General features: G+C 43.9%; 1 protein-coding gene across 3 annotated transcripts; it reads right to left on the bottom strand.

Annotated features, from left to right (window-relative positions):
* Positions 1 to 433: 433 nt before the first annotated feature.
* STAR (steroidogenic acute regulatory protein) lies at positions 434 to 14,688 on the bottom strand. Of its 3 annotated transcripts, none has more exons than XM_079140652.1 (8): positions 11,456 to 14,688; positions 9,459 to 9,684; positions 7,755 to 7,868; positions 7,335 to 7,462; positions 5,310 to 5,468; positions 4,980 to 5,164; positions 4,241 to 4,334; positions 434 to 3,503 (listed from the first exon to the last, which is right to left on the bottom strand). In XM_079140652.1, exons 2-8 carry the CDS (start codon positions 9,520 to 9,522, stop codon positions 3,390 to 3,392), a joined length of 858 nt encoding a protein of 285 aa, XP_078996778.1. In that variant the 5' UTR covers positions 9,523 to 9,684; positions 11,456 to 14,688; the 3' UTR covers positions 434 to 3,389. The 3 variants fall into 3 exon arrangements, with proteins under 3 accessions (XP_078996778.1, XP_078996780.1, XP_078996779.1); XM_079140654.1 differs by having other exon boundaries at positions 12,626 to 14,688; XM_079140653.1 differs by lacking the exon at positions 11,456 to 14,688 and having other exon boundaries at positions 9,459 to 9,965.
* Between the last annotated feature and the right edge of the window lie 1,708 nt (positions 14,689 to 16,396).

The following is a 16,396-nucleotide window of genomic DNA, read 5'->3' as shown; positions in this document are numbered from 1 at the left end:
GCCAAATCAAGTCTCCCCTTTATCCTATAAAATTATAATCTTGATGTGAACAAGTGTTTATAAGGTCTCTAGTCCCCCCTCCAGCTCTTTGTTAATTTTTTTATTTTTTGGGTACTGGGGATTGAACTCAGGGGCACTCAGCCAGTGAGCCACATCCCCAGCCCTAATTTTGTATTTTATTTAGAGACAGGGTCTCACTGAGTTGCTTAGTGCCTTGCAGTTGCTGAGGCTGTCTTTGAACTTGTGATCCTCCTGCCTCAGCCTCCTGAGCTGCTGGGATTACAGATGTGCTCCACCATGCCCTGCCAGCTGTTTTTGAACATGGTGTTTGATATGTGCTGGTTTTTTCCTGCCTTATCTTCCTTCCTAAAAAAGTGCAGTTTTCAAACTCCTAAAAGCTAGAAGGTAAAAATGAGTCTTCCTTTGGGATCCCTTTATTTTTTTACTTATTTTTTTTTTTTTTGGTGGTACTGGCTTTTGAATGCAGGGGCACTACTTTACCACTGAGTTACATCCCCAGCCTTTTATATTTTTTATTTTGTGATAGAGTCTGAACTACTGAGGCTTACCTTTAAGTTTTGATCCTCCTATCTCAGCCTCTTGAGTAGCTGGGATTACTGACATGCACCACCACAACTGGCCCTGTCTTTTTAAACATCAGTGTTGTGGCAAATGTAGTCCTCAGGATTTCCCAAAGGTTGCTGCATGTGACTTTCCACCAAGATTAACAGAGCTGTTCGCTAGGATATAGGTTGTATGTTGCCACACCATCACCATGTATCATGCCTGTTGCTTTTCTGAATATCTCTTTATTTCCCTGTTTAAGAAATTTCCCAAGTTGCCAGGCACAACGATACATGCCTGTGATCCCAGAAACTCCAGAGGCTGAGGCAGGAGGATGGTAAGTTCAAAGCCAGGCTCAGCAAATTAACAAGGCCCTAAGCAACTTAGACCCTGTCTCAAGATAAAAAGTAAAAAGGTCTGGGGATGTGGTTCAATGGCTAAGTGCCCCTGGATTCAATCCCAGAGATACCAAAAAAGAAAGAAAAGGTGGGGGGAGAAATTCCCTAAGTTTCAAGTGAATATTGATATATTGATTTTTTTTTTTTTTACCTTTTTTTTTAATTAAAATTTTTTATTTTTACAGACTGCATTTTGATTCATTGTACACAAATGGGGTACAACTTTTCATTTCTGTGGTTGTACACAATGTAGATTCATACCATTCATGTAATCATATATATACATAGGATAACACTGTTTCATTCTACTATCTTTCCATCCCCCACCCCCTGATATATTGGTACCTTAACACAGTGGCATTGACTAACATATTTGTCTCTTAATGAATCACCCAGATTCCTTGTTTTGTCCATTTTGTATCTTAATAGGAAACCCAACACAAAGTCAATATGGTTATAGACTGGGGTCTCAGCCTATCAGATTCTATCAATTTGGTCTTAAAAAGGACAGACTTGGTTATAAAGCTTTTAGGTAATCAGTTTGAAGTACTTCAAAAAAAATGAGGGTGATATTATTTAGAGGAAGCTAAAGGTAAAGTCTTTGTAATATAAATTACCATATATAAGTTGTACACCTACTCTCAAGGTTAGGTTTTTGTATATTTGACTTTCATAAATTGGAGATTATAGAAATAGTGAATTTCTTACTAATACTTCATATTCAAAAGAGTTGTGGTGTGTGTGTGCATGCACATGAGTTCATTTGAAGGCTTCAATGAATACTTAACCTATTTTGTATCAAACAGTTTGCAGTCATATCAGTGACAACTTGTTTTATTTAAATGTAAAATTAAATGGGAAAATATTTCCCTAGACATCACAAAGAAACATTTACATTGTTTGATGGAGCAAATTATAATCCAGTTTAAAACCATGATATTTGTTGAAAGCTCATTTCTTTACTGTCTGCCTGTTCTCTTGAAACCAGTGCCCATATTGCTTCACCATATCTTTAAGCAAGTAACTGTTTCCTCTTGAGTGGTGGTGAGAGATTCTGTTGTAGAAGTACTGCTCTACAACTGTCCTCCCTCGCTGAAGTTCCTGGATAAATAGCAATTTCATCTATGCCAAAAATGGACTAAGAAACAATCAAAATAAATTATAATAAATATCTATCAGTTGTTAAATTTTAATACCTCAATAAATACTAGTGTTCCCACTGCTGCTACTTTGTTTAATAAATAAAGTAAATCTCTTGTTTCCAGATGGTGAAAGTCATCCATGCTATTAAATCTAGAATGGAAAAGCTTCAGGTGGTAATGGTTGGGTTTTTTCATTCTATTTATATGTAGCAAAATAGTCCTATTTCAGTTTATATTTTTAAAATATAATTTCTCTATATCCCAGAAAAGAGAATTTTCTATCACCACATTACCCCTTCTTCCATGAAAATTAAATCTTTATGAATGATTCTGGTAACAATCAAAATAATTGAATGATGTAAATCTCCTGTTTAGTTTAAAGTCTTCATCCTGGACTCTTCTAATATGAAGTTGCAATCTACTAGATTAGACTTTTTTATAAAATGGAACTTTAAAACAAGTACAGACTGAAGTTTTCATGTTAGTTGTGATTCTTTATTCTGACTGGTACATATGGAATAAGTAAGGAAACCAGTCTCATTACTAGTTTTATATTTTTCCATTGAGGAAACTGGGAATATACTTCTGGAAGGTACTTTCTGTGGTAAGTTGCTTATTCTTTGGTGTAGCATTGTGCCTTGGTGGAGGAGCAAAAGGTTGCTGGAGCCCCCTGTGTAGGACTCTGCACACACCCCTGCAGCGAATGCAGTTCTTGAGTCCATAAAACCAGTCCCTAATTTAACATCCCCACATCCATTCCAGCCAGTAGGATTCAAAGATGTTTTTAGGTGGGTATGTAAGGGCCCATGTATCTTAGGAACCTTCTTTTCACAGCTAATCAGTGAATCAGAGTTAGAAGTTTCTTTATCTAAGAGACTCATCTGTTTTCTAAAACTTTCTTTCTTTTTTTTACTTTTTTTTTTTTTTTTTTTTTTTGGTGGAGGTCCTGGGCATTGAACCCATAGGCTCTCAACCACTGAGCTATATCCCCAATCCTTTTATTTTTTATTTTGAGACAAGGTCTCACTAAATTGCAGAGGCCGGCTCAACCTTGAGATCCTCCTGCCTCAGCTTCCCGAGTCCCTTGGATTACAGACAAGTGCCACTGTGCCTGACTGTTTTCTAAAACTTTTACCAGTCTGAGTCTTAGTGTAACTTGTAACACTTCCACCCCCTCTCTTGTTAAGAGGAAGATCTTAAACAGACTTGCAGGCTTCCAGCAGGAATTTTCCTAAGGTGTGTGCAAGCCAAGGCAGCAAGGCATATTGGAACTGCAGGCTGATGTTTAACACTGGGCTTTCGAGACAGGGTTGGACTCCAGTCTCTTGCGCAGGTGATAGGCAAAATCCATCTGGGTCTGTGATAAGACTTGGTTGATGATAGTCTTTGGCAGCCACCCCTGGAAAAGAAGATAGGAGAATTTGATCACCTTGTGAGTGGTGTGCTATTCCAGGACATCTTGCACTCTGTCATACACATGGGCTGCCTGTAACTTCCATCTTCCAACTCAGTCCATAGGTGCAACCTTGAAAATTGACCAGGGTCAAAGGATGAACTGCTTTGCTGCCCTGTTGTCATCACAGTGTCAGAAGCACAGGATTTGCTGTCAAGACATTAAGCCCTGTCTTCCCAGCTATTCAAACCTGAGCAATTTATATCACCTTTCTCACACTTTAGATCTTTGGGCCTAAGTTTCCTTTTTATTTATTTATTTTTAAATTTTTACTTATGGTACTGGGGATTTTACCCAGGAGTGCTTACCACTGAGCCCTTTTAATTTTATTTTGAGACAGGGTCTTGCTAAGTCGCATAGTCTCACTAAGTTGCTGAGGCTGGTCTTGAACTTGGAATTCTTTTACCTCAGCCTCCTGAGTTGTGGGGATTACAGGTGTGTGTCACTGTGCCCTGCCTAAGAGTCCTTCTCTCTAAAATAGTGGTACTATACAACTGAAATTTGTAAGAGGCAGCCATTGCATATTTTTGAGATGGTGGGATAGCAATTAGGCCATCACTCAAGTGCCTCCCTGAGCAACTGTACTATCAAGATGGAAGGGGATTCTTTGTTATATATGAGAATGAGAAGAGCTCATTTTTCTCAGTGCTCCTATCCCCTGAGTCAACTCCCATACTCCTCACCTTGAGGTCTACACTGAGCAGCCAGGTAAGTTTGGTCTTGGAGGGACTTCCAGCCAGAGGATGAAGTACCATGCAAGTGGGACCTTGTTCAGCTCTGGTAAATGAAGAGAAGTCAGCCAGGAAGATGGATCAGTGTTCTTATGCCAACTACACTAGCCCCATTTCTAAAGTACCTTGTCTTTTTTCTAATTCTCAGCAATAAGTACCCTTCACCAAGGGAACAGTCTTAACAGTTGACATGGTTACTAACTTGTAAGGACAAATTGCTGGTTGTAGCTGAAGCAGAACCTGGAGGCCTGATATTGTGCCCTTTGGTTGCTAGACTGCAGGGAGGTCAAGGAAAGGAGCCAGGGTGGTGGCTATGGTGTTCTAAGGGGTGTGAATTATGTCAATATTTTACCCTCCAGTACCTGAGAATATATACCCCTTGCTTTGGAAAATTATTAAGGTTCAGAGACTAGGAGGATCAGAACAAATTGGTTGACTGTTGAAGTAGGGCCAGTCTTGTCTTTCTCCCTTTCTTTGAGAATCTTTTGTAAAAGGAGGTCGGGGGCCAAGGATTAGTTTCTTGGAACTGTGGGGATTTGGACCATCACACACTAGGGTGCATGCCCATGGGCCTATGTGTATTTCCCAGCCCTGGGGGAATGCAGGGTCTTGTGCATGCCAGGCAAGCACTCTACCACTAAGCTACATCCCCAGCCTGAGGAAAGGATTTTGAGGCTACTGCTAGAGTTACCTGATAACACCTTTCTGCTCAGGCATCTCCCCAAAGTGTGTGGCTATGCCAGCCAGCACACAGGTGGAACCTCTGCGTTTGGCACAGCGCACATTCACAAAGTCACGGGGCCCCACAAGGTTTCCTGCTGCTTCTGCTGCCAACTCATGGGTGATGACTGTATCTTTTCCAATCTTCTGCAAGACCTACCAATCCATAAGGGAATGAGAATCATTAATTAGCTAGAGCTAAGGCAAAGCACCACCCACAGTTTGGGGGGTCCCTTCTTTAGTCCACTTTTCAGAGTAGGCCCTATTCAGTCCCTGCCACCCACACCTGGGTTTCCCTCACCTTGATCTCCTTGACGTTTGGGTTCCACTCTCCCATTGCCTCCATGCGTTCCACAAGCTCTTCATAGAGCCTCTCCATGGGTTGGGCCACCACTACCTCCAGCCTGAATACCTTACCTACATCTGGAACCACCTTACTCAACACTTTGTCTCCATTTGCCTGCAAGAGAAAGAAAGCAGAGGGTAGAGGCTAGGTCGAAGATAATATCAGGCAAGGTAGGAAGCGGGTCAGCAAAAGGAAGTACGAGCTGAGCACAAGGATACCTGGCCAGGATGAAATAATCACTGGTTCCACTCAACAAAGCGCACAACTGCTGAGGACTGGAAGCCTGCCTGCCTGCCTGCCTGCCTGCCTGCCTGCTTGCCTGCACCCAACCTTTTTTTGCTACTGGGAATTGAGCCCAGCAACTGTACCACTGAGCTACACCTGCTTCCCTTTATTATTTTGAGACAGGATCTTGTTAAGTTTCTGAGGCTGGCCTCAAACTTGTGATCCTCCTGCCTTAGCTTCCTGCTGGGAATACAGGAGTGCACCACAGCGACTGGTTGACCTTTTTTTTTTTTTTTTTTTTTTTTAATTTGGGTGAATGTTGTCTAGGTCCAATGGAAAAGACCCAAATTTGACTCAAGAAGCTCAAAGATCCTGAAAGAAACCTGGAAGTGGGAAAAGTCTATGACCAGATATATATATATATGTGTGTGTGTGTGTGTGTGTGTGTGTGTGTTTGGGATTTTCAGATTTTTAGTTCAATGTCTTTTTAGATATGTTAGCTTGGTTTAATCATTATACAATGAAAATATCAAAACATTGCATTAATATGTATAATTAACAGATTAAGAAAGTTGCCCACAGTTAAATAGTAAATTATATATCTGAGATGTGAATCTCAAAATATTTAAAACCAAATTCAATTGTTGAATGGTTCAATCCTTACAATGACAGTGTCTTCCCAATATTTGAATCTACCAACCCTGATGGAAACAGTAGTAGTTAGCTTTTCATTACTTAGTTAAGTATCTCATTTCACACCAGAAGGATATGGGGTCAGAGGTCAGTGGACTCTTAGCTAAGTAGTGCTGGGCCTAGATCCCAGACCCCAGGTTCCTTTCTTTTCTTTCTTCCTTTTTTTTTTTTTTTTTTTGTACTGGGTATTGAACCCAGGGGCTCTTTACCACTGAGTTACATTCTCAATCTTTTTCATTTTGAGAGAGGGTCTTGCTAACATGGTGAGACTGGCCGCAAACTTGCAATCCCTCCTTGCCTTGGCCTCTTGAATTGCTGGTCTTACAGGCATATGACACCAGGTCCAGTAGATCCCATGTTTCTTGACTCCCATTATATTAGCCTATTATCTACATAATTCTGAGAATATGAGCAAGGAGAGGTTTCACCTGAACCTTGGGTAATAGACCACATGTAAGCTTTTGCTGAAAATAAAGCCACCAGAGTCTCTAGGGATAGAGCCACTAGACTTTAACACAAGCCTTGTTACTGATTGGCTCCCAGTGAGGGTGCAGTGCTCAGAGCAGAGAACTCCAGACAGCTAGTCCAGCCCACATCACCCCTGCAAGTTCATTCACATCAAAGATTTTGTTGTTGGGTGATGCGTCCTCTAATGTACAGCAAGTCCCCATTGCATTGCTTTTCTGAATAAGTGTATAATGTATTTGAACGGTAGCTAAGAATAGAAGAAGAATGTTTCAAAAAAAGTATTGGGGCTGGGGCCGGAGCTCAATGGCAGAGCACTTGCCTACCATGTGTGAGGCACTGGGTTCGATCCTCAGGACCACATAAAAATAAATAAAATTTGAAAAGTATTCTGTCCATCTACAATAAAAAAAATTTAAAAAGATGAGTATTGTGAGGAGAGAGGGCTATCTGAGGACATATTATTGGAAAAGGAGAGATCTCAAAACCACTTGTTGCCCAGTGACTATTGCATGAGGCAGGAATCCTGGGAGCAGTGGCCCCAACTGGCCTTGCGGATGGTAGTAGAACAATGAGGAACTGCAAAACCACCCTTACCTGCTGGTTCTCACTCTTCCATCCCTCCTGGTTGGTGAGGATGCCCAGGGCCTTCTGCATGGCTTCCTCTCCCTGCTGGATATAGGCCAGCTCTTGGTCACTGTGGAAAGTCTCTTCCAAACAAGAACCTGTATACAGTCAAGGGGAGACAGAGTGTCCTTCCAGTGTCCCAGCCTCCCACCAAGATAGCATCCTCTTGATCTCTGGATGTGCTTGTTCCTCTGAAGAACCAAGACTAAAGCCAAAGGGTCCCATCTGCAGGTCATGGTAGACTCAGCAGTTACTGGTGACCAGCAGAGGAACTCTGGGATGGGAACATCCTCTCATAGTGGGAAAGGGCAAGGGGCATCGGAGCCCCATGCACATTTGCACCCTGAGGGCCTCTTCCATTGACTGAAGCCCAGAAGCCTCAGCACTTACCAAGCAGAGAGCTCCTACGCCGAACTTGGTTAATCCATGCACTGGGAGTAGATTCCCCCAGGGCCCTCCGGTTCAGTTCCTGGCCAATGGCCAGAACAGCTTGGTGCCTCAGCCCTGCAAGGAGAGAAGGAAATTGTTGCCAAGGAGCTAGAAAGCCCCTTAGAGAGGCACCATTCCACCTCCACCCTCCATCTTTTCACAGACAATGAAACTGTCTTGGATTTCAAGTGACTTTATCAGAAACACAGAGTACTAGTAGTGAACTGAACTAAGGCCAGGTCTTCAATGCCAATACTTCATGTACCTCCAGGGCCCAGAAATCTGCTTTCAAGCCTGGGCTTTTCAAGACAGGGGCTATACCAGAGCATCTGGAGAATATATTTGTTCAATCAGAAAAATCCAGCTATAGTAGAAGAATACAAGAAACCCATCCCCTGAGGTCTGTGTACTGGCTAGCAGCTAGGGCCCTTTGCATGAGGAAGCTGCTTTGTGCGTCACCACATTGTGAGCCAGGTAAGTCCAGTCAATTTAGTGAGGACAGTCCCACTGCAGGCTGCAGGGCTTCTAAGTAGTTTCCAACCTAATTCACCCCAATTTGAAAGGTCTCTACATTGGCTTGTGTGACCTTCAATGGCAGCAAGGGATTGACTCTAATGACTTTGGGTCCTAATGAGTTCTATAAAATGTGGCCCATAGCAGTTGTTTTTGATTTCTTCCTGGCTTCAAAGATTGAATGTTCATTGAATGTTTCTTCAATGATAACAAGACTAACATGACCTCCCCATTCCACCCAATTTCTCTCTTTACCTCACACTCTTCTGTCTTACTCCCCTTTTTCTTCTCTTGCCCTTTTCCTGACAGGGTCTCAGGCTTACCAACACTGGTTGCTGGAATCAAGGCTTATTTCTGCCTCTACCACTATGGCCAAGACTTTTCTGGTACCCTTGATATAAGCCTTGTCTAGTCCTGAAGGAAGGCAAAGTCAGGAATAGTTCAAGCTGATTGTATCAGTGCATGCCTATAATCCCCCCTGGTTGAGAGGTTGAGGCAGGAGGGTTTGAGGTTGGCCTGGGCAATTTAGCAAGACCCAGTTTCAATAAAAATAAAAAGGACTGAGGATGTAGTTCAGTGGTAGAACACTTGCCCAGGAAGTGCAAGGCCCTGAGTTCAATGCCCAGTACCAGCAAGAAAAAAAAAAAAAAAAAAAAGTAGTTCAATAACAATGAGAGAGCTGGGCTTGGTGGCACACACCTGTAATCCCAGCGGCTTTGGAGTCTGAGGCAGCAGGATCATGAGTTCAAAGCCAGCCTTAGCAAAAGTGAGGCACTAAACAACTCAGTGAGACACTGTCTCTAAATAAAATACAAAACAGGGCTGGGGATGTGGCTCAGTGGTCAAGTGCCTCTGAGTCCAATCCCCAGTACCCAAACAAAAACAAAACAAAAACAATGAAAGCCCTGGAGGGGAAACTAGAAATTACAGAATCTGGCTAGGACATCTAGTCCAATTCTTCAGGTGGGAAAACAGGTCCAGAGGGGGAAGAAATTTTCCCAGGCTCACCCAGTAAGAAGTAAAACTGGGTACAAAGAGCCTAGGTGGTCTATTTCTCTCTCCATGCCCCTCTCCACGATTTTCCCAACTAAACCACATTGCCTGAGAGCTCCTGGTAGGTGCCTCTCATACCTCCTGCCCCTGGGGACTCACCCTTCATGTTGCGCATGTGTCTGTAGGAGCTTCCAGCACACAGCTTGAAAGTTGCTAGTAGCATTGTTTTCTGGCAGATGTAGCAGTGCTGCTGCTACTGCTGCTGCTGCTGCTTCTCTCAAAGGTGGCTTCTTTGTTCCTCCTGAGACCCTCAAGGTCCACCTCTGGGTCCTGCAGCTGCAGCCTAGACCATTTGTTCTGTGCCTTAAATGCCTCCAGCTGAAGGCTGTGCTTCATCATCAGGAGATTAAAAAAAAAAAAAAAAAGTCATCCCTCACTGTACAGAGGAGAGGGTCAAGGATACAGCGATTGCCTCATGCTGCTGCTCTGGTCATTGCTGGGGAGCATGGGGGGAGTACAGTACGCAAAAGGGAGTGGAGAGGTCGGTGCCAGATTCAGTGGACGGAGGGGAAAAACAGAGGTATTCAGATGGGGTGACTTAGGACACACAGTGTGTCTCAAAAGTTTAAAAAGGTGCTTGTGAAGCCTTTTTTTTTTTTTTTTTCTTGGACTCCTGATTCAATAGGTCTGGAACTGAGGCAAAAAAAAAGTGCCCAGGAGATTATAGTACAGGTATTCGGTGGTCTGCCCACTGCACTTTGAGAAACACTGAGTGAGCCAGCTAGGGGGTCTTCCAAGAGAACAGCGCAAGTGTGAAAGCCGCTGGGGACCAGATCCCTGTTCTTACAGATGAGAAGTCTGAGTCCAGAGAGTGGAAATGACTTGTGCAAGGTCAAATGGCTGGCCAGCAAGAGGACTGGGACCATAATCTAAGTCCTCTGGCCTTTGAACATCTGTACCTGCTTCCTCCTGTGGCCCCCTAGACACCTCGTGTGTTCAACTGCTCCTTTATTCATTGATAGTTACACCTCTACCATCCCTATTCTGAGTTACACTAGAGCAAACATGACACCTTGGGCTGAGTTGGGGGTTCAGCATGTAAGTTCCCAGAGCAGAGAGTAACCTGTGCCTGGGTCATACCCTGCCCCCTTTCTCATGCTTCCCTGAGCAGCTGAGGCTGGGCAAGCTGTGCGGTGTGACTTGGCATGTGCAGAAAGAAGGGACATTTGCCTCAGTTTTCACAATTTGGGGGCCTGTGGTGCAAAGCAAGGACTCATGAGACCTCCGAGTTGCCTTTGCTGGGCCACACACCATTGCTCAACACAGTGAGGGAGATTTCCTCCAAGCCTGTATGCTGCTGACAAAATCTTTTCCCTTGAGACTGCTTTTTAAGCCAGATTCACCTAGCAAGAATACTGTAAATAGAAAGACTCACACTAGATTTGCCCCTGGCTTAGGCCCTGCCTCCTTTGAGAGAGTTCTATGTCCTGTCACCACTGCCCAGAGGCAGGAGAGAGCCTAAAAGCAGAAGCAGCAGCTCCAGTGGATCCACTCTCCCTGTCTCTCTTACTGTAGAGAGAATGAGAGGGCAAGATCTGCTTGGAGCCAGGCCTGGTGGCCCCATTTCAACCCTGGTGAAGTGGCGGGAGGGGTCTTAGGAACAGTGGCTGACTGGAGGCACCCAACCCATTCCTTAAGGCCCTCTGCAGCCCATCCTCCTCTGAGAAGTCTCCTTTAAGCACCCCTTCTGGAGTGGCTCATTCCTGTGGTGCACACCGCAGGAGAGCATAACCCAGGTCCTGAGACATTGGTGTCTGCTTGCCTTCTCTGTGGAATTGTTATCTCTGAGGCAAGCACCATGACCATTTCCCCCCTCAAACCCTGCCCCTGGCCCTAGCATTCAGTTCCAGGGTGGACAAAGAGTGGATTATTGCTTTTCTGTTGAGTGACCAATTGGGGAAGCAAATAGCAGTACAGGTTCATCTTTTGATTTAGGAAACCTGCCCTTGTATGCGTTGTTTCCAGTCCTCAAAAAGTCCCAGGAAAGACCTGTTTGTCTCCATTTTGGGTTCAGGCTGTCTGCCTTTCAAAGGAAAGGTGCAGAGGGTGTGCTGGGCAGGCAGGAGGGCCAGTAGCCCCAGCTTCTCCCTACTCACCACTTGGTACACGTGCAACCTCATGCACACGTGTGCCTTCCGTCAGGGGAGGTGGTGAGGAGTGGGGAGGGAGTAATGGAATAGGCCACACAGATAATGTTCAAGGCCCTGTTGCCATCCTGTGAAGAATTATGGTCATTCTGAGGAGGGAGGAGGTGGTGTGGGGAGGCTGGAGCACTGAGGCATGTAACTGTTTCTGATGTCAGAGGCTGCCATTGACTCAGGGAGGGAGGGCTGGGTGACCTCCCCCAGTTCCAAGGCCCTCTTCCTTTCTTCATCCTTTCCAAGTCAATGACTAATTAACTCTTGCTGTCCCTCCAAACAGTAAGATGGGGAGGGATGTCTAGTAATTTCCTCTGCTGCTGGAAGTCATTTGAATGCAGTTCTGCTTTTGGACGAGGGCAGAGCTCCCCAGGAAGAACAGAGCCACAGCGCAGATCAGGAAGGAGGACAGTCAGAGACCTGGCTCATGAGTGTAGAGTTCTGGGGTTGGAAGGCACCAGGGCCAAGGGAGAGAGTCAGGGCTTGGAACAAAAAAGGGGATTCCCTCATTCATTTAGTCAACAATCCTATACTGAATGTCCACTATGTATGTAACTCTACAATTAGGACCCTATGAAATGGACCATAAAATCCAGCGTGGATAATTGTACAGCAGATAAACTGTGAAGTACCTAATTCCAGGAGGGAGGGAGAAGTATTATGGAAGACTTCTGGGAAGAAGTGACATTTGAGTTGAGTCTGGAAAAGTATGATTAATAGCCAGGTTTATGCTGAGGGTTGGAGATGTTGGAGATAGAGGGTACAAGTGTAACTTTACATGGACCTTTAAACTCTGTGAGGGTGGGAATCATTTCCTACTAGTTTTTAAATCCCTAGTGCTTACATAGTGCTGGATAATTTAAAGCTACTGTATACATGTTTAATAAATGTTTGAAAAGCAATGAAGCTGACACTTTGTAAATTCTCAGTAGATTCTGGTTTCATTTTTTTAAGGGTGGCCAGCTTGGAGATAAGAGTGAATCCTGAACTATATGCAGGCTCCATGCCTATTTAATAGTAGAAGAATGGAAGGCTTCCCAAAGGCACCACTGTGAGAAGGCAGCAGAGAGTTAAGGCAAATCAATGAGGAATGTTACCCCAGGCTTGAGATAATTAAGGGTTACCCACCTCCATATAGTACATTTTCCTGCATTTCAGCATTTACATTCCTTCATCTGAGCTGGTCTCCAGTATTTCACAGGTATTATCCTTATTTGCAGAAAGGAGATTGGAAGTTCATTGAAAGCAGGGAATATCCCAGTACATCCTAGAAGTCTGTCAAGGACTGGAAACTATGTAGCTTATAAAGGTGAACATTGAACATTCTTTCTGACTAAGGCACTATTTTGAGGGTCAAGAGTGCTGGTGATTGAACCCAGGTCCCTGAGTATGCTAGGCAAGCAAGTGCTCCACCACTAAGCCACACCCCAGCCCTGCCAGGCTCTCTATTCTAAGCTCTTCACACATATATATGAACTCATTTGATCCTTGCAACAACTCAAGAAATTGGTACTATTATTATTATTATTATTATTATTATTATTATTTTATTTTTGGTACTAGGGATTGAACTCAGGAGGACTTTACCACTAAGCTACAGCCCCAGCTCTTTATGTTTTTTATTTTGGAGATGAGGTCTTGCTAAATTGCTTAGGGACTCACTAGGTTGCTAAGACTGACCTTGAACTCATGATCCTCCTGCCTCAGCTTCCCTAGTCACTAGGATTACAGGAATGTTTCACCATACCGGGCTTATTACTCCTAAATTTATAGAGGATGAAGCAAGGCACTGAGAGACTATGCAACTTGGCCAAGTTAAAAGAGCTAAGAGAAGGAGCCAGAATGCAAACCAGGCTTAACTTTTTTTTTTTTTTTTTTTTTTTTTTTTTGCTGCGCTGGGGATTGAACTGGGGGCCTTGTGTATGAGAGGCAAGCACTCTACCAACTGAGCTATATACCCAAGTCCACTGCTTAATTTTTTTAAAATTTATTTTTATTGTAAACAAATGGGATACATCTTGTTTCTCTGTTTGTACATGAAGTAGAGGCATACCGTTTGTGTAATCATACATTTACCTAGGGTAATAGTTTTTGATTCATTCTGTTATTTTTTTCTCCCCCCCCACCCCTCTTATCCTTCTACACAGTCCCTCCTTCCTCCATTCTTGCCCCCCTCCCACCCCCCATTATGTGTCATCATCCACTTATGAGCGCCACTGCATAATTTTTTAAAATCATGTTTCTCCCTCTACAAAATAAGGCTAATAGTAGTCTATCATGGCATATGCCTGGCTGGCATATAATGGTCTCTCAGCTAATTTTAAAATGGTGGGGGACTTGCTGAACTATTACATTATATTGGAGTCCCCAGTTTCCCACTTAACTGACCATTTCAAGCAGATAAACCAGATATCAGATTTCCTCTCTCAGGGATTTTGGCAGGGCACATAGCTAAAGCTTTTGGTCTTTTGTAATGGCCTAAACCAGAAGAGCAAACTAAAGGCAGGTGGGCTGTATCTAACATTTCAGATACTTTGTGTGACCTAAGAAAAATTTGAATTAGTTGCCAACATACACCATAGAGACAGAAAATAGAGCAGTGGTTTTTTAGGGGGCTGGGAAAGAAGGAAGGATTAAGTAACAATGGGCAAGGATGTATGAAAATATTCTCCTGTGATGGTGGTTATATAACTGCAGGCAGTTGTTAAAACTTTTTTAGTGTTAAAACTATACACTAAAAGAGTGAATTTTACTGTATGTAAATTAAACCTTAATAAACCTGATCAGGAAACAAAACTGGGGTCTTAGAGTTAGATTCCCAGGCCATCTGGATTCCTGACCTTGAGATCTGCCCAGTTTATGGCCCTCTTTCTTCCACTTGGCCCCAGCTACTGGTTGCTTAGGCCTTGATTCACCACTCAGTTCTCTGTATTTCCAAAGCAAGAGCACTTGAGGCCACTTTGCTCCCTGGGTTTGACCAAGTGGTAGCAAACTCTGCTGAGTGGCCGCAATTAGGCCCTTGGGTAGTAGTGGGGGATGCTGAGGGGGAAGGACAATGGGAAGAAGAGAGGCAAAACAATAAAGTGAGATGGGAGAAAAGAACCACCTGGTTATATTGTTTCCCAGTAACCGTGGCAGAATCTGGGAATTACACAGGCAGGGGAATTCTAACCAAGGTAGACTGACACAGAGCTTTTGAAACAGGTGAGCAGCAGATGTGCTCCATTTTCTAGGGTTGATTTCCCAGTTCCTTCAGGGAAGGGAGGGGGACAAGAAAAACCATTGCTCAAGATCTTTTTTTTTTTTCCCTTTTGTGGTGCTGGGGAAATCACACCCTGGGCCTTGCACATGCTAGGTGAGCACTCTGCCACAGAGCTAAATTCTTCAGCTCTTGTTTTTTGTTCTTAAGATGGTGGTCTTACTATGTTGCCCAGGCTCATCTTGAGCTCCTGGACTCAGCTGATCCTCCCACATCAGCCTACTGAATAACTTGGGACTACAGGCACACTACATCACACCTGGTTTAAAATTTACTTTTGAGGTAGGCATGGTGGCACATGCCTACAATCCCGGCAACTGGGGAGACTGAGGCATCAGGATTGCAAGTTTGAGGCCAGCCTTAGCAACTTAGCAAGACCCTCTCTCAAAATTTAAAAAAAGACAGGGGATATAGCTCAGTGGTAATGTGCCCGATGGGTTCAATCACCAGTACAAAACAAAACAAAAATTACTTTTGATCTTGGGTCACTTAGGTGGATGAAAGACTTGCTTAATTAGGGAAAACAAGTACCATGAAACAGTCTCTTGATCTCATTATCCAGTGGGACCTCTGGAAAGGCGATGTGTAAGATGGGGGGTGGGTAGTGCAGCCCAGTTCCACCTGAAAGGTAGTTAGAAGAAAAACAGGCAGAAAAGCAACTCTAACAGGTGCTATCCCCCTCAACTCTGTTTCTCTTGCATGCTTTTCCTGACATTTCTACACCAATTGTCTCCAAACTCTTCACACTTGAGGGCAATGGTCTTCAGTGAAGGTGGCACCCTACAGTAGGGAGACATCTCCGTATTCATTGTTAGAATCTCTACCAATGACTCAACTTCTGGTTGCTCAGTGGTCCAGTTGTCCTCACCTTTTGGTGCCCTGCTGGTCACTGAAGCATCTTGGTTGGCCAGCCTGAACTCACTGCATCTTCCCCTTTATCCATCTATAAGTCTGTCCATCCATCCATCATCCGTTCATTCTTCAATTCAAGAAATAGACGCTGAGACCTAATACATGCTAGGCATCATTCTAGATGTTGGGGATAAAAGAGCAAACAAGACAGATAGAAATCCCATCCTCAAAGGTTTAGATCCTAGAGAGGGAGGGGAGGAGACAATAATCAAGTACAAAAAAATTTTGGGGGGGGTACTGGGGAATTAATCCAGGGATGTGTAACCACTAAACCACATCCCCAGCCCTTTTTATTTTAAGACAGGGTTTTAGGAAGTTGCTTAGGGCCTTGCTAAGTTGCAGAGGCTGGCTTTGAACTTGCAATCCTCCTGCTTCAGTCTCCCAAGTTGCTGGGATTACAGACATGCACCACTGCGCCTAGTTAACAAGTAAAATTTATGTCAGATAGTGATAGATTCTTTTTCTTTTCTTTTTCCCTTTTTTTGGGACTGAGGGTTGTACCCAGGGATGCTTTACCACTGAGTTACCTCCCCAGTCCTTTTTTATTTTAAATTTTGAGGCAGGGTCTCACTATGTTACTAAGGGTCTTGCTAAGCAAGTTGCTGAGGTTGGCCTCGAACTTGAGGTCCTCCTGCCTCAGCTTTTGAGTTGCTGGTATTACAGGCATGTGACACTATGCCTGGCTCAGAGCCTTGGGTTAGGGGATCAAACCTAAGGCCTTCCTTAGG

The sequence above is a fragment of the Sciurus vulgaris genome (assembly GCF_902686455.1).
Source record: "Sciurus vulgaris genome assembly, chromosome: 5".
Classification (NCBI taxonomy): domain Eukaryota; kingdom Metazoa; phylum Chordata; class Mammalia; order Rodentia; family Sciuridae; genus Sciurus; species Sciurus vulgaris.
The sequence above is the reverse complement of the archived record's forward strand: the minus strand, read 5'-3'. Positions and strand labels throughout refer to the sequence as shown.